Source organism: Plutella xylostella, chromosome 24, assembly GCF_932276165.1.
Source record: "Plutella xylostella chromosome 24, ilPluXylo3.1, whole genome shotgun sequence".
Classification (NCBI taxonomy): domain Eukaryota; kingdom Metazoa; phylum Arthropoda; class Insecta; order Lepidoptera; family Plutellidae; genus Plutella; species Plutella xylostella.
Window position 1 is genome coordinate 5,104,086 of NC_064004.1, and position 26,649 is coordinate 5,130,734.

Sequence of the window (26,649 nt, forward strand, 5' to 3'; positions counted from 1 at the left end):
TTTGTTCGGACGAAAATGGCGTTATAAGTTTTTTTCCTGTATTGTGTGTTGTATAGTATACTACTTACTTGACAAGATCCCTCGTGGTCTCTCTAGGCAGCAGACACACTCTCTCCATAGCATCTTCACAGTACGCCAGATAGTACAGACAGATGGACACGCCCGTCGCCGCCACGGACGGACGAGGCACCTCGAGGAACTTCTGTAAATGGTTTAATGCAATTTAGTAAGAAATTGACCAGATTGATCAGATTGTCCAGTTCGAGAAAATGCTTTAAAATGACTCCTGACTAACCTACAATGCATCCAAACCTCGAAAAAGTCGAAATATACTAAAAACAAAAAGTTGACCAGATTGACCAGTTTCCAAAAAACTGCTCCAAAACTCACCTGCAGCCCGCCCATGTTGATGAAGTCGATGGAGAACTTCTTGTGGCACAGCAGCGCGGCGAGGTACTTGAGCGCCTCGAAGGCGAGCCGCGAGTCGCGCGACTCGCGCACGTTCAGGTACCCGAGGATCAGGCCGAGAGCGTTCTGCTCGAACACGTGGCTCAGGAACTGGGGAGAAACAAATGTTATTGGAATTATTTAAATGTGTATAAAAAGAATGACAAAAGAGTAAATTAATCCATTACGACCGAATGGCGTGGTGGTTAGTGACCCTGACTACTGAGCCGAAGGTCCCGCGTTCGATTCCCGGCTGGGGCAGATATTTGTTTAAACACAAATATTTGTTCTCGGGTCATGGATGTGCCCGTAAAATGGCAATAGGCTCGCCCCCTATTACATTGGGACTAAACATAACACTGGCGAAAAGTGGGTGCAGCAATGCACCTCTGCCTACCCCGCAAGGGAGTACATTAGTACAAGGTGTGAGTGTGTGTTTTTTTAATCCATTACGCCAAATGCAAAGAAAAATGTTTGTTCTGAAATAAAATGTAGGTAAAATGAAGTTAAAGCTATGGCAGTTTTTGAAAAAACGCCTTTAAACTGAAGCTACATAAGTACATAGATTTTGTTCAACTGGCGGCGCTAGTTCTGCGTATATATCTATACATATAGCGCCTTAAAGAAAGAAAATAAATTAATCCGTTCCGCTAATGCAAATTAAAGTAATAATTGTGATTAAAAAAAATGTAACTCCCATGGTAAAAAGTCATTATTTTATTTCTCGTCTAAGTCAACCACTATCGGCTTACTAGACGCTTTTTGAACACCCTGTATACTCACTTCCTGATACTCGCCCATGGGCGTGAGGTAGCGCAGTATCAGCATCTGCTTGGTCGCGTCCGTCGGCGGGTGAATTTGAATATTTCCTGAAACAAATTACTAAAATTAAAACCTTTACACAAAAAAACAATGCCTTTGTATGTCTAAGACACGAGTTTCAGGAACGCACGTTTTCAGTGACGTAGACGCAGATTATTGCGTTTACATTGATACAACGCACGTACAAAGGGGCGGAGTAGGGGCAGAGAGGGGAGGGAGCGCAATGAACGATGACGGATTCTCATAAATGTACTTATGGAGAAACGAAGTCGGCAATGCCGATGAAGTGTACGCACTTGTGTGAATTTCTATATAAATAATACTGAATGCCTACGTTGCATCCGATGCCAAAAGGTGGACGCTTACCTTTAGACAGATATCAAAACCCCTCACCTATGACATACGTCTCCATCCGGTTCTGCTGCTACGAGTAGAGACACTTGCGGCATCTAGTGTCGTATTGTACATCTGTGGCGCTCACCTATGACGTACGTCTCCATCTCCGCCCAGGACGAGTTGGAGGAGGTCTCGTGCGGGGCGGGCGGCGGCGCGGGCGGGCGCGGCGGCGGCGACATCATGCCCCATTCGGGCGAGCAGGCGCCTTCTGCTGCTGAGGAATAGAGGAGCTTTTAGAATAGGCGAACAAAACTGAGTTACGGTCTTCAGCAATCTTATATTACATATAGAGGTATTTATACAGGCTGTTGCAAAAAGGGTATAACTAAGCCGAAACCTACATGTGCAGCATGTTACATCTAGGACCGAAAATAAAGTCCGATTTTCAAAATTCGCGAAAAAAAACTCATTCTCCATAGTAAAAAGTCACGTGACTTACTATACCATTTTGCAACATCCTGTATAACAAGTTTTCATGCTCCCTTCGGGCGAACGTGCAGCTTCTGCTGCTAGTAGACGCGCTTTTAGAATAGACTAATGAAACGTTCGAATGGAGATATAATTTAGTAGAGTAGATAGAACAAACATTAAATTTGACATAAGATAGGATATATTTTGCGTTACTTCTTGCAGACGAAATAGATTTGGGCTTAGCATCATGCTGACTTTTGATATTTAAATATCTATGAGAAGCTCTGTGTTGGCCTAGTAGATATTGTTCGAGAGACCTTGGGACCTTAACTGTCAAAAGTTTTATGATATTCTCCGCTAGAGGCGCCACTTTGTATGTGAGAAAACGTAAAATTTATAGTTTTCCACAAACTATCAAACCTATACTAGACCCTTAGTTAAAGAGTTAAAGGTACTCACGGTTATAATGTAACCTATAACATGTTGTGTATGTGTCACTCTGGGAAGTGAAGACCAGTTTTTTTTTTAGACTATGTACCAGTTAGTGCCAATTTCTCCATAGTCGGTTATCTAACCGACAGGGATTGATTTATAAATTAAACGTCATCTCCAGACAAAATTCATGGCAGATGTGTCAAAAGTCAACCACTACTCCCTGGTTATGCTCTAACCGACAATGGAGATGTATAGTTTCACGATAGTCTTTTAGATTATTAGCAACCCTGTTACATTGTGTAGTCTAAAATAAAATTTCCGTATTAAATTCTTAGCAGATGTGTCAAAAGTCAAGTGAAACTAGGTCTAAATCTACTCACGGTTAAAGTTCTTGACTGGCGTCTCGGGGTCCTTGCTCGTGTGTGGCTCGTCCAGCAGCGCGCTGTCACCCGCGCCCTCGTCCTTTGGTTTCTCTGAAAAAAAAAGTATTGTCTATGGTATCTTTTTCTATGTCTTCAGACCGTCCGTGGTTTCTAAAGTATGTAAATAATAATATAAATACATCTCAAACACGGCCACCCGACCCCAAGCTAGGCAGAGCCTGTGTTATGGGTGTCGGACAGCTGATGTATCTACACAAGTACATAGATATATACATACTAATTATAAATATCAACACCCAAGACCCGAGTACAAATATCTGTTTTTAAACCAATATCTGTCCCAGCCGGGAATCGAACCCGGGACCTTCGGCATAGCAGTCAGTGTCACTAACCACTACACCATTCGGTCTTCTGTATATGTAGGTACTTGCAGTTCCCGCGCGCTTCGCTTCGCCTTAAAAAGTTTTCCCGTGGGAATTCCGGGATAAAAAGTAGCCTATGTTCTTTCCCAGGGTCTAGCTAGACCATATGTATGCCAAATTTCATTTTGGCGTGAAAACGTGTAACAGACAGACAGACACAGTTACTTTCACATTTATAATATTAGTTAGAATTACCTTTTCCCTTCTTCTCTGCTGGTCCGTTACATTTGATCTCGTGGTTCGATCGCCGCTTGTCGAACCTGGCGAAGTGTCTGGTCTGGTTCGGGGGCGTCACCGAGTTTTGACTTCCAGGCTGCAGGGAATAGGGTTCAAATTTGAGTGAGGAATGGTGGATAGGTGATTGCAGATGGCGCCACTAGTGGGAGTGTGTTTAAAACTCGAATTTGATTGGTTGGTTCAGTAATCTTATTATTTTAGGTTTTAACATAAATTACATTATATTCTTTGATGTATTATAAAATGTTTTGATGACACAAATTACACGGTAAATGGAAGGGATAAAACTATATTCATTACAAAAACTGTACCTTATCCTCCTTGGTAGGTTTGTTTCTTAAATTGTGTAATCTCTTCAACATCAGCGGGACCAGGGCAGCGTTGAGTTCTCTGAAATAATAATTATCATCATCATTAGGTAGAACCCACCAAACCACAAACCACAAATAGCAACTCAAAATTCGCAAAAAATATATTATTTTCCATAGTAAAGTCACATCACCAACAAAGTTTCTATGGAAAATGGATATATTTTATCTAGAATTTTAACATTTTTATTTTATTTCCGGGCTTTATGCTGTTGCATACATATTTGTATGCACAAGGCAGGCAGTGACACCCTCGCCTAGAATAAAATATGGTGGCTGAACTGATTTTCGTTTTGTTATTTTAGGGTCAAAGGTAATGTTACCCGGAGAGATTTCATGAAAATCGGTTCAGCAGTTGAATTTCGGGGGTTTCAAACGTTGGTCAATTTATATATCATATACATATAACTACAAGTAGTCACCGGAAGTTGGTGGCGATCTCCTGCACCTCCATGGCGGCGGCGAGCAGGCCGGTCGCGTAGCACTGCAGCGGCTCCGGCGACTCGCGCGCCCAGCCCGACAGCCGCTGGATTAGGGCTTCGTTGTCCTGAGGGAAAACAAAAATATTGCATTTCTTACATTGTATACTCATGCCTGTCTTCCAGAGGAGTAGGCAGAGACTATGCATCACAACGTGCCACGATCCTGACATATCTACACCAATATATACCTACCACGTGTTCGTGATTGAGATCACCTAATAAGGGCCAGCTGAAAACCAGTCTGTGGCCTTATTTTGCATATAATTTTGTCCTGGTGCATGTTATTCTTTTTTTTTATATTATATTATTTTCAACTTAATGTTTCTTTATCTTTATCCTAGACTGTCCCACAGAGATAACACATGATATAATATTTTCATATCCCTGATCATAAATAGTCAATCAAAAGTAACATACAAAAAACACACGCCAAACTACTGCTTATGGTCACGCATGACCGATTGCGTGTTATCGTTGTAACAAAAAAAAAGTAATATACCTGGAACACGACGCTCATCTCGAGGCCGGGCATCAGGTCCAGCGTCAGTCTGCACGCGGCCACGTTCAGCTTCAGCACGTCCCGCCCCGTCATGTTCTGTCGCGAGTAGTATGTCTCTCGCACATAGTCGTTCACTAGCTGGAAGCGGGTAGACTGGTGAATATGTGTACGCAGTGCAGAGTTTAAGCCTTAATAAGGCATGGCAATAAGGTATTGTAGTGTATTGTAGAGTTCAAAATAAGATGGGAACTATTTTCCCCTTGGCTTATTAAGGGTACCGTAATATTGGAGTTCATTCATAGTTAATTCCTCATTACTCATTAGCCTGTCACATTCTGTCGCGACTAGAATGTCTCTCACTCTTAGTCGTTCACTAGCTGGAGGGGGAGTAGACTGGTGAATATGTGTGCCTGGTGCAGAGTTTAAGGTAACATTGGAGTCAATTCATAGTACCCTCATTAATCACTAATGAACTTTTATACTTAAATAATATAATGCAAAAAAAATTATCTTCACATAATGATTTTCAAATTAAGTTAGTATCTATGTATTGTGCTTTTTGGTAAATAAACAAGCTTATTTGTAAATGCATTTGGAAGATTGCTGAGCAGTTTCTTGCCTCTATTTCAATAATGTTTGTATACTTTTGTACTATGAATAAATCATTTTGTACTTTAGATTTCATCCAACACTATTGTTAACTTTCAGTTTATTTTATGAATATGGAGGCAAAATTTTGTGCCTTACAATCAGCAACCTTTAGGTTTATATAGCATACATATTATCAACTACAAAATGACTTTCCTTTAGCCTGAAACCTTAACAATGCACATTATTTGGTTTTACATAAGCTTTCAAACAAGAATGTAACCACAGTTGTTATAGTCTATTTTTTTTAACAAACACATACTGAATTTGTTTTACTATGTTGCTATTGGTCCACATCATTTATTACTGTGTTGCTATTGATCCTAACAATGATTCATCTCACTGTCAATATCATAAATGTGCCAGACATACTTTTTTTTTTAATATACTATAGTAACCTTTCCTTCTTGATACTGAAGTACTTTACCTTAGTCATAAAGTTATCTTTTTTAAACATAACTTTGAGTGCATGTCCGAGAGCGCACTCCGGGTCGGTCCTGGACGGGTGCCTCTCGTCAAAGGGGTCAGGGTCTTTCTTCATAAAGTTTTCTGTCTCCGCTTCTATTATTTCAGCTAACCTGAAAATTCGTAGAAAATAATTTGGTACATTTCACAAAGCATGGTGTTTACTTATAAATCACAGATATAAAGGAGAATGGCCAAATCTGACCCGCTTTGCAGCTACTAACCAAATCTATTTTTATTCGGTGATTAAGATTTTCTAAATGAGGGAAAATACTTTTTTTTTAATACTTTGCTTGAGGGAAACATCTAGTACAGTACAAAGACTTGATCTTACAGCACCTATATCTTCATTCTCCCATGCTACATAATAATAAAGTTTACACCAGGATATACTGTAGTCATGGGCTACACATCAGTATTTATGTTTCATCAATGGCAGACGACCAAATGGTGTAGTGGTTAGTGACCCTGACTACTGAGCCGAAGGTCCCGGGTTCGATTCCCGGCTTGGGCAGATATTTGTTTAAAAGACAGATATTTGTACTCGGGTCTTGGGTGTTGATATTTATATTTAGTATCTATATATCTATGTATTTGTGTAGATATATCAGCTGTCCGACACCCATAACACAGGTTCTGCCTAGCTTGGGGTCGGTTGGCCGTGTGTGAGATGTCCCCACATATTTATTTATTTATTTATTTATTTAAGGCTGCTCCGGCGTGTCATGGCGCTACAGAGAAATAGCAATTCTCTTTTAAAAGAATACCATGTTATAAATGTGGATTAAAATCTAATTGAGAGAATCTAAGCTAAGCTTGCTATGAGTTGGGAAGGTGATCTGAAGAAGTTTAACTTACAGGTTGTGTTATTGTGATTTTATGGACTAATGGACTGAAATATATTATATTTAATATTTTTTTTATACACCATACCATAACATTGAGTTGTTTGAATTTGTCAATAATATAGTTTGTTTTTGTTTTGTTAATTATGATTTCCTGTAGTTCAGTGTAAGGCTTGGTACTGTTACATCTGTCTCTCCGCTTTCATTAGACATGGAAATCTTCTTATTTGTATAATTAATTCAGATTAATAGATATACAAACAAGTTTGATGTTTTGTTTATCTTTGTCTGGCAGATTATTAATGAAACAATAATTTTTTTTTCTTCAACTGCGCAATTAAATGACCAGTTGCTACTAGCGTAGACATGTTCATGGTCAAAGCTAATTAATTGATAAAAATAACACCTAACATGCTGCTTTCTTACAAAATTTGACATATGAGTCTTTTATTTTGATAATAGTTTTTACCTTGTCAAAGTGGGTATGGGTTCATAGTTAGGGGTTAAATGCTGTTCCTCCCACTGCCGCAGAAGCTCAGTAACTTCCTGTGCTGGTGCTGAATCCATTTTTTAGCTATTTTATACAACTAAAGTCTAGAAAACTGTAGCATAACCTCACTTTTACAAACTTTCATAACAATACGAAATTACACATTACATTAAATTAAGATATAATTTACAATGTTGTACCACTAATTTGATATTCAAACTTGAACACAATAATGTACAAATGTATCAAAATCTCCCGAGATTAGAGAAAGAAAATAGAAATTTATTTGAGTCAGTTTATACAAAAACGTATCTGTGAAATTATAGTGATGTGATTAAAACACAGATTAAACAAAAAAAAATAACTATATATTCCAAGAATATTATAATATCCTTTGTGGTAGGTCTTGGTTTAGCACATCTAGATATGTGATTTAGCACATCTAGATATGTGAACCCACCAACCCGCAGAGCACCAGCGTGGTGGGAAATGGTCCAAGCTTAGGAAGGCAGTTTAGCCCTTGGGAATATGCACAAAGGTTCCACTCGAGAGAGCCAGGTGCAGGTATTTACACCCCCACAGAGAATAGAAATAGAATGTGGTAGGTCTATGTGTCCTTGATTATAATAATAATATAGTTAAATGTTTAATAAACGCGTTTTAAAACTATGTTTCCGATAGCACTGAGGGAAAGAACAGGTCATGGACATAATGGTGAAGGCAATGTTGGAAATGGTTCCAAATTTAGTAAATTTTTCATAATAAACATTCCTTAATTCTTTACACAGAAATATATCAACTTAAATATTATTATATTTTTTTAATGAAATTTTATTAGTGCCGTTGACTAATTATTATTCTGAGTTTATGACACAGATTATTGAAATGTAATGTCATTGCTTTTGTCCATGTCCATGTCCCATCACTATTTAAAAAAAACAATGTTACGTTTCTCATGTTTGGTGGAGATTGGATTTCGTGATTTATTGTAATTTTACTATATAAAATAACCGAGAAATAGGAATAAGGTCTCTGAAATGACCCGCCAAGTGGACGTAAAGGCTCTCGTATCTCACATTGTACGTGGAGATGGCATCGACAAATGCCGTATTTGTATGGGGGACACTTCCGAAGGGCAGGTTTTCTTGGGAGACACCGTGATGCTGGATGGAAACAAGCCTGTGACTCTTGCAGAGCTACTGGAAACTCTCACTGGAGTTGAGGTTAGTACTGAAAAAACATTTTATCTAAATTCTACAGTATTGTTTACTTTTTCGGAAAAACGGAACGGTTTTATTCCCGCCTTGATTGCAATCACATCTCAATATGGCCGCCGGCGTTGAATTTCTTGGTCAAAATGCGGCGTGAAACAATGCCAATGGCCAATTTTACTACACAGGTTTAGATAATTATAGTAACTTCCCATTTACACGTTAAATCCTAACCATAAGAATTTTAAATAATGTAAAGAAAAAAAAACTAATGATTTCGTCCGTTTACGAGGACAGCTTCATTTAAAATCTGCATTTGCAAATCTTGAAATTTATAGCAAATTTATTTCTATTTCCTCACATTGCTGGCCGACGACGGCGAAGAGCTCAGTACGAAAATAAAAGTTTATACAACCTTATGAATGAAACATGAAATCGTGGCCGTTTGACTGGTACCATGGTTACAGGTGCAGTTGGACGGTGCCCTCCCAGCCGGGCTATGCTCGATATGCACCGTATCAGCCATGGAGGCCGGCAACTTCCGGCTCTTCTGCTGCGATGCCAGCAGCCGCTGGGATAAAACCCTTGCACTGATGGAGAACCTTCCAAAGCCAGAAGATATACCACAATATAATAACTCCATTTATTTTGTCTTGAATGACAATGAAGTTACCATTATTAATGATTATAAAGATCCTAAAATATCACAACCAGAGCCTAACTTAACATTGGGTAATAAAATCAAAAAGGCAAGAAAGAAAACTAAATATAGGTTGAGTGAATTGAGTTGCCCTGATTGTGGAAAAACTTTTGACTATCCGCAACACATGGCATTGCACTTCCAACAGTCCACAGATCTGAAACGATGCTGCCCTATATGCGGGGAGATAATGTATAGGGATGAATTAATTAAGCATTTAGCAAAGGAACACAAAAAGAAGCCTTACCCATGCCCAAAATGCCCATTTATTGCACTCAGCTTAAGCCAACATTCTGAGCATCTAGCCAAAACTCATGGTCCTAGTTCGCACAGCTGCGGAGATTGTGGCCGAAGCTTTCAGTCAATGTATGCTCTGAGTGCCCACATGGGAGTCCATGCCGTGAAGACCTGCCCTGGGTGTGATAAGATGTTCCGTAACCAAATGTGCTACAGATACCATGTCAAACAGTGCTGCAACTTAGATACCACAAGGGAAGATACTCATAGGACCAAAAACAAAGTGACAGTTGAAGTTAAAAACGCTAAAAGCAACAAGAAAATTAAAGTAGGTTTGCGAGGCAGCAGTAACAACGAATGTTTCTGTGACTATTGCGGCAAAAGGTTTAGTGGCAAGAAGTTTGTGGCTGCTCACATACAAATAGTCCACTTAAAGAATACTCATAGGCCTTGTCCATACTGTGGCAAGTTCCTGGCCTCTGCCCACATGACTGAGCATATTAAGAAACATGAACAAACCGTATCATTCACCTGTGAACGCTGTGGCCTCATACTTCGTAGTAGGCTGGGGTATGTGCAGCATCTGCGCCTACATACAGGAGAGATGCCGTACGCTTGTAAATATTGCGGCGAGACATTCTCGGCTTCTTCGCGCCGATCGGAGCACATTAGAAAGGTTCACAAGGCGTCAGAAATTGTCCTGAAACAGGAGTGCAAGTTCTGTCCGGCTCGCTTCCGCTTGCCTTACGCCCTGCGCAAGCACCTGCTGACAGCGCATTCGGACAAATCTGAGGAGCACGAGCCCCAGTTTGAGTGCACCATTTGTCAGGAGAAATTCGGGAGCTGCCGAGGCCTCGTCCATCACAGCAGGAAACACCAGCAGTTTCCAATGAAAGTCTACAACAAGTCGAAAAGGCATTGCGAAAGCTTAGACGATATTGGAAGTGAAAGTGTTGATATTTATTAGAGTTGCCAATAATTAGTTTTGAATGAACTTGTTTTAGTAATTTATGACCTTACTGTGAAATGATTTATTAAATAGTTTTGTTTTTTGTCGATATTCTCATTTTTGTTCCTATCTTAAATCAATTAGTAAATCCCAAGAAAGCCAAGTTGATTTCTACAGATGGCGCCTCTGTAGCGATACATTTGCAGTTAAGAACACTGTTATCAAACCAAAAAACACGACGTACTGGGACGGAAGACTTTAAATATAAATAACAAATAACATGCGATGACACGCGAAAACTCACGAAAGAACATTGTTTTAGGTGGCGGATGACACGACGCTTCCAAACAGCCTTTGCAGCGCTTGTGTCTCGGAAGCCATAACTACGGCATCTTTCATACACAACTGCCAAAAATCATTAAACAAATGGACCGAAATAACGCAACAAATACTCCAAAACGTTAAAACAAAACACAAACAGAAAAACTTGTTTCTTATCGTAGAAAATAACAAGATTCAGACATTCTTCGACAAAAGCACCTTCGTCAAGACCCCGAAAAACGTCTTGAAAGCCATCAAAACTAGAGTCGAGAGAACTACATCTGGAAAGCGACGGTGGAATAAAATCCAGCTGTTAAAGGAAAATAAAATACACTCCGGTATTCACTGTCCTTACTGCGAACAACAGTTCGCGTCTCATTGCTTCTTAAATCTGCATTTAATGCACACAAATATTACAAGCTGTTTGGTCTGCCATGAGATAGTGCAGGTTAAGGATATGGAAAGCCATCTAGCTAAGCATAACAAGAAAGTTTTAACTTGCAAACTTTGTTCGGAGATCTTTGAAAATCCTACAAAATTAGATGCGCACACCAAGAAATGGCATAGAGGTCGATTTAAGTGTCCAGACTGCAACTTATCCTTCCCCAGTCAGGAGTCCTACACACCGCACATCAAAATGCACGAACCCCGCGTCTGCAATGGCTGCGCTAAAAAGTTCAACAGCAGAAAATGTTTCAAATACCACAAAAAAGTGTGCAAAAGCTATAGAAAGCCTCAAGACGTCTTTATTTGCGATTATTGTCATAAGGAGTTTGATTTTAGGAATACCCTTGCGATACATATTAAACTTAATCATCTATTAGGCCGCTTGCACCAGTGCGAGATGTGTGGGAAGAAATTCTCGAGTTCTGCTCATCTGGATGAACATACGAACACGCATGAGAAGGTTCCAGACAGATTTGTGTGCGAGTTCTGTCCACTAAAGTACAGCACCAAGCGTGGATATAACAAACATATCGCAAAACATTTCGAGACGAGTGCAGACTTAAAAAAGTTTAAAGAACTTAAAAAGAGCGGATTTTCTTAAATAAACGAAGAGTAGACTATTTAAACGAATGCTTGTTATGATGTTGTATTTTTGTGATAATGACCCCAATCCTATGTAAGAGCGTTGTATCAACTAACAATGCTATCCATAAAATGGGGCCTTGTGAATTTTAAATATTTCCTGTTTCGCACTCATTGAAACCTATAAATAGGCCATCCAATATCAAACATTCATTTTTATATCTCGTCGTCCTTTAAGCGTGCCCTCAGACAAAACCATAGCGGTATTTTCAGCAGCCCCGACCTATCCCAGGCTTCAGCCTACTGACGTGTCGCCTGATGATGATGATGACGGTAGCTCGGTGGTTTCAGATGCGGGAGGAGGCGGGGCTGCCACGGGGCCTCTGCGCGGAGTGCCTGCATCACGCCATAGCCGCCACGCAGTTCCGCCTAGTCTGCATCGAGTCGAACCGCCAATGGCACCAGTCCGTTGACGCCTTCATGCAAATAAACAGGCAAAACGACAACCTAAAGACGGTTTACGCCTTCTATAACACAGACGGGACCACCACAGTCGTGGGCGATCAATTCGGACAAGCCAAAGACAGTAGCGAAGCCTTCGTCAGGCTGACAGACTCGTCGAGCAAGAAGAGAAAGAAAAGAACGCCGCGAAAAAAACAGGCGGTCAAAAAGAAACCCTTGCGTTTTAAATGCCCAGATTGTGGTAAAAGGTTCGCCACACCGCTAGAGTTGGACGAGCACGTCATCAAATCAAACAGACGCGTGTGCGTTATTTGTGGTGAGCTCACATCGCGACCCGCTCTCAGTAAACACTTACTCAAAGCGCACAACAAATCCGTTTTAGATTGCGGCGTTTGTCACAAGTTGTTCGACCAGCAGGATCTCCTGGATCGACATACTGCTGAGAGCCACGGCCTGTATTCGCATACTTGCTCGAATTGTGGGGAGGGGTTCCCGACAGAACGCGCACTCAGCGCACATCTGTACGTCCATACGCTCTTCCACTGCCCTGTTTGCAAAAAGACCTTCGAAAACCGCAAATGTTTCAAGTACCACACCGCCAACAGCCACAAGATAATTAATCCGTCTCAGAGAATGGAACCAGACGATGAGATGTACATGTGTCACGATTGCGGCGCAACCTACCGCAACAAGCCAGCGTTGCGCATCCACATTATACAGAAACATTTGAAAGTGCTGCCGTTCTCTTGCTCGGTTTGCGGCAAACGAACCTCGACGCTAGGTCATCTCAAATCCCACGAGGCAGTGCATGCGAAAGAGCGTACGTTGATAGAATGTCCGGACTGTAAGGCAAAGATGCGTACGGCATTAGGGTTTGCGTTGCACCAGCGTATACACACAGGGGAGAAGCCTTACAAATGCTCGGAGTGTGACGAGCGGTTTCTTTCGGCTTCCCGACGGCTGGACCACATGAGACGGAAGCATATGAGTGAGAGTGAGAAGGCGCATGGCTGCACGCAGTGTTCAGCTCGCTTCTTGAGGCCCTTCGAGTTGAGGAAGCACTACAGGACGGCGCACGATGAGCAGTCAGCCGTGGTGCCGGTCAAACGACGGAGGTTTCGGATGCGATATAATTGAAGGTTATTTTCTTTGCTTCTTTTGGCAAGGCTAATGAAATAGGACAATCATCTTAACACATCTTAATAAGCAGATAGTGCCAGAGTAAATCCTAACTAATATTATAAATGCGAAAGTAACTGTGTCTGTCTGTTACTCTTTCACGCCAAAACTACTGAACGGATTTGAATGAAATTTGGTATACATACGGTCTAGACCCTGGGAAAGAACATAGGCTACTTTTTATCCCGGAATTCCCACGGGAAAACTTTTTAAGGCGAAGCGAAGCGCGCGGGCACAGCTAGTAAAATATAAACCGGTAATTTTAGTAACTCAATGGTCTTCCTCTTCTTCTTGCGGGTGAAAGCTAGAATGCATTATTTCTTGTAATAGCTAACACATTATTTTATTTACGTGAGGAGATGCTGAATATTAATCTTACTTCGTTTCTTCTATTCCAGCTAGTGGAAGAGCACCTTTGTCCGCAAGGGGTGTGCGTGACATGTGTGACGGCCACTCTGCAGGCCTTCGAGCTGCGCAGCCTCGTCCGGAACTCCGAGAGGAGCTGGAACGACGCGCTGACAGCCCTACGCAAGCTGCCCACCGACGTCAACGCGCCTGTACGCACTATATACGCCTTCGTCAAAGACGACAACGCACACATCCTTAAAAACTATTCAGGGAGCGATTCCCGAACCGCTTTGAACAGACTAAAATCCCGACTGGTCCATAAAAGAAAACGAACGGAGAGAAAGCCGAGAGTTGCCAGAAACGGACCTTCATGCACGTGCCAGGATTGCGGGAAAGTGTTTTCCAGTCCGCACTATTTGAGCGCGCATCTGCAAAACAGCTCGCAGAAGCAAGCGTGCCTCACGTGCGGCGCCGTCGTCATACGAGGCAAGGGAATGAAGGAACATCTGGAGTCAGTGCACGGGGAGCCACACTTACTGTGTCCAGACTGCCCTCTGCTCTTCCCGTCGCAAGCGGAAGTGGACAAACATAAGAGAACAGCACACAAGTCCGGCGCGCACACTTGCTGCGACTGCGGCCGGAATTTTCCACGAGCGTCGTCGTTCGAGACTCACCAGCAAATGCACGCTGTAAGGACCTGTCGCACTTGCGGCGCCCAGTTCTCCAACCGGGGCTGCTACCGTGAGCACAGGTCTGCGTGCGAACCCGACGCTAAACCGAACATCAAACTCCTCCGTCGAGATCTCAGATCAAACATCCGTGATCCTGCCACGTACACCTGCGACTACTGCCAGAAGACCTACCATTCCCGCCCGCAGCTAAAGAACCACATCATGTGGATACATATGAACGTGCGCCCGCACCAGTGCCAGTGGTGCGGCAAGCGTTTCTACACGTCCGCTCGTCTGACAGAACATACCATAGTGCATACGCGAGAGAGGAACTTTGAATGTGATATTTGTGGAGCGAAGCTTGTGACCAAGATGGCGATGGTTTACCACAAGCGACGCCACACGGGAGAGAAGCCATACGAGTGTGACGATTGTGGAGAGAAGTTCATATCTGCCTCTCGCAGGTCGGAGCATGCCAAGCGGCGGCACGGCAAAGGAACCATGTTCCAGTGCACTCACTGCCCAAGCCACTTCGTTAGAGGGCATGAGCTAAGGAAGCACGTTGATAAAGTGCATAAAATAACAGCTGATTCAAAGAAGCCCTCAAAGGAAGAAGCTATAACCTCTGATCTTTAGTGGCGGGCGTTTTGGACTTGCGGAGGCCTGTTCGCAGTGTTTTGTGGTTTACTGATTAGTTTGCCCCTATTTGTGATGAGACTATGTTTTTTGCTTTATTTAAATCGTTACTGCTATAATGAAATGTCTGCAGTCACTTTTACATGGAAAATACATCATTTTTAGTTTAGTTTCATATAATGTTGTAAATATAGAATTAAATAATGAATTATTTTTTCTACAAACATGTGTTTCTTTTCCCATGAATATGATAAGGTTTTTTATTTAGAGAAACTGCTCTTGCTAAAACCCAGGAATGAACACAAATATAGAAACAGTATGAAAATGGTGACGGATTTTCGTTCTTTCAACCATGATTTTAGTCGTTATTCTGGGGATGTATGTACTGCAGACTAAATATGTATACTGAAATTACCTACTCTGTGAAGAAGTTGAAGAACTGTCAAAGTGACATTACACAAAACGCCCGTGCTGCTTTGTGTGTGAATGAAAATTCACTAAAATAGCAAAATTTAACTAAAAACCATGGCTTTCAAAACGGATTTACGACAATTATTAAAGCCGTATTACTGGGTCAACATACTACTAAGTATATCATACGTTATGTGCAAGAGGACGGCTATAATTTGCCAGTTTCTGCATCCGGAAAATGACTGCGAACTGGACAGTCGGGAGACGGAAATTCTGTTTTTCCTCATAATTGTCGTGATGCTGAGGACCAGGAAGGCGGGCAGTGTGACTATGGTTAACTACCTATCATCCTCTTTCGTATACACAAAGATCGCCAACCTTATTCTATGGTTTTACGCTGATGTGAGGTTAGTACTAATGTTGCTAATAAGAGTAATAAGTGTTTGTGAGTTACGTCTGTGTCGCAAGTGGAACCTAGTTGTAACCGGCGCGGCTCAACGGATGCTCTAATTGACCCTTTATCTTGTAAGTCTTGGTTGTTGGACAGGCTACTTTTAAAATTGGGTCTTTCAGAGTTGAATGCCAGAGTTAGTAGTAGTAGGTAGCTGTTAGTAGGATATTTAACAAAATAATTAAATATTATACTAAGTATTGTTTACTATTATGCATGAAATTACATAAAAACAAAATCTCACAGAGATACTACATTACATGTATAATACAACAAACTATAAGTAGTCAAACTTATAACCTCCACCTTTCTTTTAATGAAGTTGAATGTATTCTTCACAGATATGGATTGGCATTCGGTGCACTGTTCATTCTGTGCGGCCTGCTGCTGCCTGAGCCCACGTACCAGGGTCCAGAACACATCATATACTTCAGGGGAACACAGAGTCTTGATGTAAGCAAAATTTATCAATTTTCTGTTATTGCCACACATTTGTATAACTTATATATGCAAGTTTACAATTTATAATTGACTGATAGGATTTGATACATATACATTATACATACTTTAAAATTTTACAAACATAATGCAACTTTTGTATTAATGGACAACATTTCATTTTCTTTACCCTATATTTTTATTAGCTATTCGGAAAAGTTATAAAAAATTAGAGGACCCGTATTTTTTAAATTTGTATATACATTAATTTTTGCATGTTATTTTTAACTTTAAAGTTAATTATTTTAAAACCGGAAGTGACATCACATATTAGGCTCAATTTTTATTTTTGTCTATTGCCTTAGTGAGAGGGATTAGGGGTAATTCCTATTCAGTGAAAATGCTCGATTTCTTCAGTTGTTGCTGCGTGGGCGGCTGGAGTCGAAGTGAGGTGCCGCTTACGGCGTACCACCCATTTATATGCTAGCGCGGCAGCGCGCCCCCGCACCATGGTTTATTGAGTAAAAAAGCTTAACATAATATTACATATTTCTTCTTAAAACTAAACATTCCTTTTAATAAAATATAAAACAATAGGTAACAATCGTAACAATAACATAAAAGAATTCTTTTATAACATAAACTCAAAATAATACTTCTTTATTATACATATATTTATTTTCAGTACCTAAACGTTTATTACAACAATAATGGTAGGTAAACTGAGTCAATAATCAATAAAATATAACTAACAAATCAAAACTTAATACCTAACTTATTTTCCTAACTTATACACCTAACTTAAAACTAAGTATCCGTAACAGTTCTCCCCCTCGTGCGAAGATGAGTACTGAGCACCACACGTATGAGACGGTACTTCCTTTTCAGGTGATCTTCACGAGTCTTGTTATGGGTCTTCTCAGCGTTCCAGCAACTGTTCGGACATCTACGATTCTCGTCCTGCCATCTGGGCCTGGGTGTATAGTCATTATTTCGCCTCTAGGCCAGACTCCTCTTGGTAAGTTCGAGTCGACTATCAACACAATGTCACCGGGTTTCAGGTTTTCAGGATGGTTTTCAGTGTTCGGCCTCGGTGACAGTGTAGGTAAGTATTCTTTCAGCCAGCGGTTCCAGAACGTGTCAGTTAGGTATTGCACTGTTCTCCACGTGGGTGTACCTATCAAGGTGTTTTCATCGAAATCGCCGATGCGTGGACAACCGTTCGATCGGCCAATTAAAAAGTGGTTAGGCGTTAAGCTCTCTTCTTCATTTGGATCTAGGCTTGGTGGTGTTAGTGGTCGTGAGTTAACCAGATGTTCAGCCTCTAATAACAGTGTGTGTAACACTTCTTCACGTGGTTGTCTTTCTTTCAGGGTCGCGTACAGTGCGGTTTTTACTGTGCGGACCAATCGTTCCCACGTACCGCCCATATGAGGAGCTCCGGGCGGTATGAATTTCCACTTTATGCCTTTTTCGCCAGCTAGGTCTTTCAGTTTTTCGAATTCAGTTTTCAGTTCTGAGTTTGCACGTACGAAGTTTCCGCCGTTATCACTGTAGAGTACAGAGCACATGCCTCGCCTCGCCGCGAATCTTCTTAGTGTGAGTATCATGTCGTTGGCGGTCAATGAGGTGGCTATTTCCAAATGTACAGCGCGTGTTGTCATGCACGTGTATAGAGCTACCCAGCGTTTTTCAGTCTTTCGGCCCACTGTAATGGTTAGCGGACCGAAGTAGTCGACGGCCGTGTATGTGAACGGCGGCTGGTATGGGGTTAACCTTTCAGCGGGTAAATCACCGATTGGTGCCGTCAGTGGCGCAGTTTTGTGGGTTCTGCACCATTGGCACTCTCGAGCGGTGGTCTTGACTATAGCTCTGAGCGAAGTTATGTAGTACTTTTGGCGAATCTCATTCATTATGGTGTGAATGTTGCCATGATTGAACTTGCTGTGGTAATGAGCGACGAGCAACTTTGTTATTCTGTGTCTTCCGTCTAGCACTACGGGGTGTTTATATGTGTCACTTATGCAGTTGGCGGCACATATTCTCGTGTCCAGTTTCAGGATATCTTCAGCGATTTTCAGTGATAATCGCTTCAAGCGAGAGTCTTTTTCTAGTGGTTTGTTATTTGTTATGCACTTTATTTCGTTGTTGAAGCTTTCTCTTTGCACTGTTTTTATGAGCAGATTTTCAGCCGATTGTAGGTATTCAGGCTGAATAGGTAGGTAGGTACGGTGGGTTAACGCGGGCGCGGTGAGCGGTGACGGGCGTGATTGTTTCTTCTTATCGTATTTTCGCCACGTACTGTCTTTCACGGTGCGCTTGATTGCGGTGACCTTTTCACGTTTCAGGAGTTGCTTGAACACGTCGACGCACTGTAATAGGCGTGCAGTGGCTCTCAGTAAGCGTGTCCATTTGGAGAATCTCTGTGGGTTAGGTATTTCTGTATGTACGACTTTTATCGCTGCGACAGTCTTTTTATTTTCTTCCGTTGGGACGGGCGAGGGCTCGCTCCGGTCCACTGGCCACTTAGTCGGTGGGTTTTTCAGGAAGGCTGGGCCGTTGAACCAACGGTGATTGGGGTCGAATTCTCGAGGCGCTCGTCGTGTGGCGTCATCGGCTACGTTTTCGTTAGTCGGCACCCATCTCCATTCGGTGGTTTTGCTTAGCTCTTCGATTTCCGCCAGTCTGTGTGCCACGAACGGTTTGAAAGTGCGCGGGTCTGATTTTATCCACGCTAACACTGTTCGTGAGTCGGACCAATAGTATTTCCTCGTGACTTTTGCTGAATTTTCGTTCTCTACGTTGGATGCTAGTCGGCAGCCCAGTAGCGCGGCTTGCAATTCTAGTCTCGGTATTGAAGTTATTTTCAGTGGCGCTACGCGTGCTTTTGCGGCGACCAGTCTCACGGTAGGTATTCCATCTTGAGTCGTCCTCCAGTAGGTAGCCGCAGCATATGTAGTTTCGCTGGCGTCTACGAATGTGTGCATCTCCCCCTCGTCACAAGAAAATGTGCAACGAGGGATGTGAAGGCTCTGCAGCTGTTCTAGGCCTTGTATCCATTCTTTCCAGTCGGCTATGTATCGTTCGGGTATCTCTTCATCCCAGCTAATTCCTTCACGCCACAAGTGTTGAATTAACTTCTTGCCTTGTATGAGGACGGGCGTGGCTATGTTTAGCGGGTCGAACACTGACATGACGGCGCTCGTAACTTGACGCTTCGTAGGCGGGCGTGTGCCATCGATGACGTCATGGGGCGTGTTTCTCAAGTTCAGTGTGTATTGAAGTGTATCTTTACCGATGTTCCATAACATTCCGAGTGTTTTCTCTGTTTGTCCGTCTTGACCGATTTTAACCTGTTCTTCGGGTTTAACCGTCTGTAATTGTTGTATAACGGTTGATCGGTTGCTTGCCCAGCCGCGTAACTCGAAACCGCCGTGTTTGTGGATCTGATCTACGTCTTGAGCGGTTTTTTGTGCCTCCGCTTCGGTTTTGAAACTCTGTAGGTAGTCATCCATATAGTGGCATCGTTCAATGGCGCGTACGGCTTCTGGGTGCGTGTTTTCGAACTCTTTCGCGTTCTTATTTTTCACATATATCGCCGAGCAGGGGGACGATGACGCGCCGAATATGAGTGCTTTCATACGGTACTCTCGTGGCTCTTCCGTCTCTTTCTCGCGCCATAAAAAGCGTAGACTATCGCGGTCCTCTTCTCGCATGGCCACTCTGAGGAACATTTCTTTTATGTCGGCTGCGACGGCTATAGGTCCCTCTCTGAAGCGTATCAAGACGCCAAATAAGGACTGTAGCAAGTCTGGCCCACTTAATAATGCGTCGTTCAGGCTCTTGCCGTGTGATCGGTCGGCTGCATCGAATACCAGTCGCATCTTGCCCTTCTGTGGGTGTACTACGGCGAAATGTGGTAAATACCAAGCTCTCGGCGTAGTGGGTGCGCTTGTGACCGGTTCGGCGTATCCGCTTGCTAGTAAGTTGTCTATTTGTTTTTTGTAGCTTATTTTGAATGCTTCGTCCTTTTTCATTTTACGTTCGATGCCTTTCAGTCGGCGTAGTGCGCTCTCCTTGTTGTTTGGCATGATTTCGTCATCTTTGCGCCATAGCAGCCCGCATTCGAACCTTCCCTCAGGTAGACGTTTCGTAGTTTTGTCTAACAACATAAGTGCTCGTTGCTCGGGGTCGCTGGCCGGTCGTTTAGGCGAGATGCCTAACGAATCGAGACTGAAATGCTCCTTTATCAACGTTTCGATTTTTTCTTCGCTCTGACTGTGTATGTGGTTCACGAACTTGACCGGTTTCGCTTCATGGCTATGACACCCGTGTAGCACCCACCCTAGCTTGGTAAGTGAGGCTACAGGTTTCGTCGTTTTTCCTGCCTTTAACTCGCGAGACACGATTAAGTGCCAGTTGTCCTGTCCTATTAATAGACTAGGCCGCTCTCGGTCGTATGTCAGTTGATCCGCTATACATGCCAAGTGTGGGCAGTTTTCTAAGTCTTCTTTATAGACGGCTTGTGTGGCGAGGTTCAGTTGTCCGATCGTCAGGGTGTCCATATCGTGATATTCGCGTGTGAACTGGCCTTTTATGCGTAATTTTAAACGCATTGAATCGGTGCTTTTCATGCGGTGGCCGCCCACTCCTTCGATAGATAGCTCTTCGGTGGGTCCTTGCGCTCCGATTTTATCAGCGACTTCGTTTAACAAGAGGGTTACGGTTGATCCTTCATCCATCAGTGCGGTGACTCTCGTGGTGCCCTGTGGTCCAGATATCTCCACTGGAACTATCTTTAGGTATGCACGCGTCGCGCTTATGTGGTTCACGGATACGATCTTGTTGGCGTCATCTTTTTCGACAGGTTTCGGTTTGTCACGGTGCAGTGTCACGTGGTGTCGTCCCGGACAGTTGTCTTTGCCGCATGGCTTGGCCCGGCAGGTCGGGCTACGATGATTTTGTCTCAGGCAGCGGAAACATACTTTGATTCTCTTCACTATTTCCCATCTTTCTTGAGTGCTTGCTTTCTCGTACTGAGGGCATTTAATTAACGTGTGCCTGTCTTTTCCGCATAGTTTGCACTTCAGTGTCTCGTGGGTGGCAGTAGCTACTATCTCTGTTTCGCTGTCTTCTTCTTCCTCGCTGTATGAGTAGGTAGATGATTCGTCGCCGCTGTATTCGCTTTCTTCCCGAGTTGCGTGTACCATATTACGTCGTGGTTTTCCTTTGAATGCTTCCCTCGGTTGAAATGACTTGTAGGTGGTCGGCGTGCAATCATATGCTTCGAATTGGTCCGCTATTCTATTTAAGAATGCCGATAGCGCCAATAAAATAGGTTGCTGATCATTTAATGACCAGTATTCGTACCATCGGAATTTAACCATCATATTCATTTTGTCGATTATTCTCTCGGACACGTCGTTCGAGTATCTAGGTAGTCCGTTCTATTCAGTTGTTTGATAGTGTTCACGCTGTTGGCCACGGTACTCGCAAACACGCCAATGCCCTTGATGTCGGCAGTCATAGGCGGTATTCTGTTGATCGCCGCTATCTCACTTTTAATAAGATGCAGTGGCTTTCCAAATCGTCGCTCTAATGACTTGAGTATCTCTTGAGGCGGTGCGTTCGTGTATAATAGTGACTTCACGGCGTCTCGTGCTTGACCGAACAGGGATTTTCTTAATCTAGCGATATTTTCTGATTCGCTGAAGTATTTTTCGGTATCTTCGTATGTGGCGCGGAACGGAATCCATTCGCCGGGGTTTCCGTCGAAACGGTGTAGTTCGTTTATGTATCGTGGCGCTGTAGTCGGCGCCGATCGAGTCACGCTTTTCATTGCGTCTGCGATAGCGCTCGCAAGGACGGCGGCGTCGCTCTGCCGCTCCTTCCTCCGTGGCTCGAAGTAGTCTTCATGATGATTCGTGCGTACTGCCTCGGAGACCGGCTTGGACTGGATGGACTTGTGCACCCACTGAGAAACTAGGTCATCGTTGCCCTCTATGTCGCTCAGGTCGCTTGAGTCTCGCTCTTCCAGTTCTATCAGCTCCATTCTCGTTCTGGCTAGTGCCGCGGCGGCCTCTGCTTTTTCTTTCTCTCGCTTCTCCAACTCGAGACGCGCCTCGAGAAAGGCACGCTTCTTGCTAGATGACGAAGATGCTCGGGAGCCCGGCTTCTTATTAACCGCACGGTTAACCACCGTACCTAATGAAGAATCTCTCTGTCTCACTTCGTGCATATTAGTGCTATTCGCTTTCTCTCTCGCACTCCTTGCTTGAGTGCTCGGTTTCGTGCTCGCTGTTCGCTCGGTGCTAGACGTGTGCTTGGTGCTCGCAGATTGCTCTGTACTTGCTGTTCGCTCTGTACTTGTTGTCTGCTCTGTACTTGTCGTCCGCTCCGTGCTTGAAGTTTGCTCGGTACTTGTCGAGCCTTTGGTCGCTTGTGACCTTGCACATTCAACGTGAGTATTGTTCTTATTCTCTCTCACTTGTGCGTTTATTATGCTTTTTTCTTCGGCCGCTTGTGGCCTTAATCTTCCTGCGCTTTCAACGTCAGTATTTTTCTCATTCTCTCTGACTTGCGCTTTTCTTCTTGTTTCACGTGTAGTACTCATCTTGCAGTCGGGGGAGTCTTCGGATTTTCGCTCTTCCAGCCCTAACGGTCCCTAACACCCTAGCAGCTCCGTTCGAGGGTTACTCTAGCGGAGAATGGATCGTGCGGGATAGGTAAAGGTAAGGTACCGACCGTGAGAGGGTGATACGCCTAGTCGGAGTGCTAATTACGGGGGGGAATGTCCCGCAATGTCAGCTGTGCCTACTGAGAGGGCCTCCGCTAGGATTCGCACACCTTGACAGGCTCGGCCGAACTGTACAGTCGCCTTGAAAAAGGCAACTGGTAACGTCGTCCGTACGTCACTCCCGCCCGAAGGCGTTTACTCACGAGTCGTTTAACACCGCAAGGTGACAACGCGAGCCGCGACTAGCGCGTGTAGAAACAAAAATCGTTTGTAAGTGTTGTTGAGCTTCACTGGTCCCCCCTGGTGTCTTCAAAAGGCCGCAGCTCGCTGAAGGCTGACCCAATGGTCCGCACAGCCTCCAACAGTCGCCCTGGGACCCCCAAGGTGCCGTGCTCGTTGACCCCTCTTCGTTCGGGAACAGTAGGTAAAACCAGCCACCCACGCTTAGGCAGCAATTTTCTTTCTTCACAGGTTCCTTTTTCAACAGGATCCGACGTCGTAGGACCATTAACTGAGAGGGATTAGGGGTAATTCCTATTCAGTGAAAATGCTCGATTTCTTCAGTTGTTGCTGCGTGGGCGGCTGGAGTCGAAGTGAGGTGCCGCTTACGGCGTACCACCCATTTATATGCTAGCGCGGCAGCGCGCCCCCGCACCATGGTTTATTGAGTAAAAAAGCTTAACATAATATTACATATTTCTTCTTAAAACTAAACATTCCTTTTAATAAAATATAAAACAATAGGTAACAATCGTAACAATAACATAAAAGAATTCTTTTATAACATAAACTCAAAATAATACTTCTTTATTATACATATATTTATTTTCAGTACCTAAACGTTTATTACAACAATAATGGTAGGTAAACTGAGTCAATAATCAATAAAATATAACTAACAAATCAAAACTTAATACCTAACTTATTTTCCTAACTTATACACCTAACTTAAAACTAAGTATCCGTAACACTTAGTCTTGAAAAAAAACATAAATGACACTGACAAGTGACATTTAAACTTTGTTTACATACCAACCAACAAATGGGTCATTTTCAAATGACATTGATATTTCTGATGATACAAAGTAGGTACTTATCATGTAAAAAAATAAGCAGAAGCATTTTTTCAGCTGTGTAGGTGGTGGCATGCTCTGGGACATAATAAATAGAGGTCATCTCTTAATAAGTACTAACCATTTTATATGATAAATTAAAAAAATAGTCAGAAAGTGTCAGAACAGAATTTATGAAAATGACCCAAATAAACAACAACGACTCGATAAAACGTCAACGTCAATCAAAAATGAAAGTGACAGTTACTTTGTTTTTAAATCTATAGGCTTTGATCATCAAAATGCATCGCACCTGATGCATGACGTCATCAGCACTTTTTTACTATTTCATGATTTTCTCGAAAATGATACATCCAAAAAATACAAAAACATTTTTTTTGTGGCCTTGAGAGCTAAATCTCGAAATGGTTTTCGATTTATAGCAGCTTTAGTTTTTTGAAATGTTGTCCATTCCTAAAAATTGAAAGTTTTTCTTTCGGCTAATTTCTATGTTTGGTTTTATTTATTCAGCTAGTATTGTTTTTTATTTAACTCTGAAACAAACCACCTTACCTTCCCAGGAGGAGCTCCAGCGCAACAAGAGTGCGGTGTGGGTGATCTGCCTGTATGCGGCGTGGCACCCGGCCTGTGTCACATTCGCGCCGGTCTTCTCCGAACTCTCCTCGGCCTACGCCCTGGACAACCTGAAGTTTGGCAAGATGGATGTTGGCAGGTATAACTGAATTTATGTTTTGATCAGGATTCAGGACCAGTAATCATCCACTATTTCACATAAGATGCCAGCAAACGCTGTCCTTGATTTACCTTATTTACCCATCCCCATCTACCTATGTGTGTACATAAGATAACATCTACAGTTATATCTTTCTAGGAACCCTTAAAAGAAACCATAAGGTTTTTCTAGCTCTTTCCACACACAGCCTATATACCGTGTCGTAAATTTACCCTCACACTTGCTCTCAAGCATTGCGATGTAAGTGAGCGAGCGAGCCAGCAAAATTTTTTTCCTTGTCGTGCCTGATGGTTTACATAGCATAGGTACATTAATAACTGTTTCCCACTCCTCGCTGCAGATACCCGGACGCCGCAGCCCGCTACCACGTGCAAGACGGCCCCACGAGCCGCCAGCTGCCCACCGTGCTGCTGCTGCGGAGCGGCGCGGAGACGGAGCGCCGCCCCAACGCTGACCGCACCGGGAAGCTGCAGAAGTGAGTGGAACTATTTCAGACAACGGTCACTAGATGGCGCTAGCTGTGGAGCCGTTCTGATCTCGGTCGCTAGATGCCGCTGTCTTACCCTTAGTCTTAGTACAGCTAGTTATTATTCTATGGTAAAGTATGATGATTTCCTCTGGCCGATACGGCTACGGCTAATGCAGCTGGTTAAGTATGCGCACGGAAATGGCTAATATAGGTAGTCTTCTTGGAGGGAGGTCCCACGAGCCGCCAGCTGCCCACCGTGCTGCTGCTGCGGAGCGGCGCGGAGACCGAGCGGCGCCCCAACGCCGACCGCACCGGGAAACTGCAGAAGTGAGTTGGGGAGTGGTTCGGATGTAGGCCGCTAGATGGCGCTGCCTCTACGCTTTTAGTACAGTACAAGTATATATATGTATACCTTGCAAACCGTACAGGTTATTCCTTACAAAAAACAAACTTAATAAATCATGCTTCATTCCTGAGTGCTATAAGCAACTTTTTAGCCTCGAATTCCCAGTGGGCAACATCTTTAAAGTATGTAAATAAAATTGTATAATTTCCAGGTTCCTATTCTCCAAAGACAACTTGAAGGCGGCTTTCGACCTGGACGGGCTCTACCAGGAGTGCAAGGAGAAGCTCGCCAGCGCCAAGAGCAGCAAGAAGACCCAGTAGACCCGCCGCTGACCCAGTAGACCCACCACTGACCCGGTAGATCCACCACAAGTGGGTTACTATAGCTTGACAAAACAAATGACAGCTGTCATGCAATCGGTACACTTGTCCAAAATTAATAATGCACATGCAGATCTTCACATGCGAATCATTAAATCGTAAGAGCCTTAAAAATGACACTTGCATTTTGCACCTTGTTCGAAAAAAATAGAACTCAATATCATGTGTCACATAATCGAAAACAACCGATCTGTCAAAGATTTCTATGCGCATTATCAATTTTGGAGCACTGTACGTTTCTCGTAAGCCTCAGTGACTCTCCTGACCCAGTAGATGCACCACTGACCCATCTGACCCGAGGGTATGTAACTAAATTTTGATAAAGTATTATCAATAAGTTGCCAGTTCAATTCACGTAAGTTGACCTCTCTTTAGTCATTTATTTGTGAAGCAACTGCCATTTTGGTAAAATTTCACGAAATTGTATTGTACACTGGTTGATAATATTGGTGGAACGGGTGATGTGATGCGTTAAAATTGGATAGTACATAAGTATTAGTCATTAACCTTAGAATTTGT

The 26,649-nt window shown here is 43.1% G+C and overlaps 3 protein-coding genes across 3 annotated transcripts in view; 2 read left to right on the forward strand and 1 right to left on the reverse strand.

The window, feature by feature from the left end:
* Positions 1-7,677, reverse strand: part of LOC105391949 (protein mahjong) — a 34,073-nt gene extending 26,396 nt beyond the window's left edge. Inside the window, exons 1-11 of the mRNA XM_048629878.1 lie at positions 7,330-7,677; positions 5,978-6,128; positions 4,903-5,040; positions 4,344-4,468; positions 3,865-3,943; positions 3,512-3,629; positions 2,892-2,984; positions 1,751-1,876; positions 1,231-1,316; positions 391-558; positions 69-202 (exon numbers count right to left, since the gene is read on the reverse strand). Of these exons, the coding sequence (XP_048485835.1) occupies positions 69-202; positions 391-558; positions 1,231-1,316; positions 1,751-1,876; positions 2,892-2,984; positions 3,512-3,629; positions 3,865-3,943; positions 4,344-4,468; positions 4,903-5,040; positions 5,978-6,128; positions 7,330-7,427 (1,316 nt within the window). The 5' untranslated portion in view covers positions 7,428-7,677. The remainder of the gene's footprint in view (positions 1-68; positions 203-390; positions 559-1,230; positions 1,317-1,750; positions 1,877-2,891; positions 2,985-3,511; positions 3,630-3,864; positions 3,944-4,343; positions 4,469-4,902; positions 5,041-5,977; positions 6,129-7,329) is intronic.
* Positions 7,678-8,266: 589 nt separating this feature from the next.
* Positions 8,267-15,317, forward strand: LOC105391947 (zinc finger protein 91). The gene is made up of 4 exons (XM_048629762.1): positions 8,267-8,573; positions 9,029-10,460; positions 12,090-13,299; positions 13,842-15,317. Exons 1-4 carry the CDS (start codon positions 8,388-8,390, stop codon positions 15,091-15,093), a joined length of 4,080 nt encoding a protein of 1,359 aa, XP_048485719.1. The 5' UTR covers positions 8,267-8,387; the 3' UTR covers positions 15,094-15,317.
* Positions 15,318-15,521: 204 nt separating this feature from the next.
* LOC105391934 (thioredoxin-related transmembrane protein 2 homolog) lies at positions 15,522-26,167 on the forward strand. The gene is made up of 5 exons (XM_048629840.1): positions 15,522-15,911; positions 16,297-16,408; positions 24,763-24,914; positions 25,276-25,410; positions 25,962-26,167. Exons 1-5 carry the CDS (start codon positions 15,619-15,621, stop codon positions 26,068-26,070), a joined length of 801 nt encoding a protein of 266 aa, XP_048485797.1. The 5' UTR covers positions 15,522-15,618; the 3' UTR covers positions 26,071-26,167.
* The last annotated feature ends 482 nt before the right edge of the window (positions 26,168-26,649 follow it).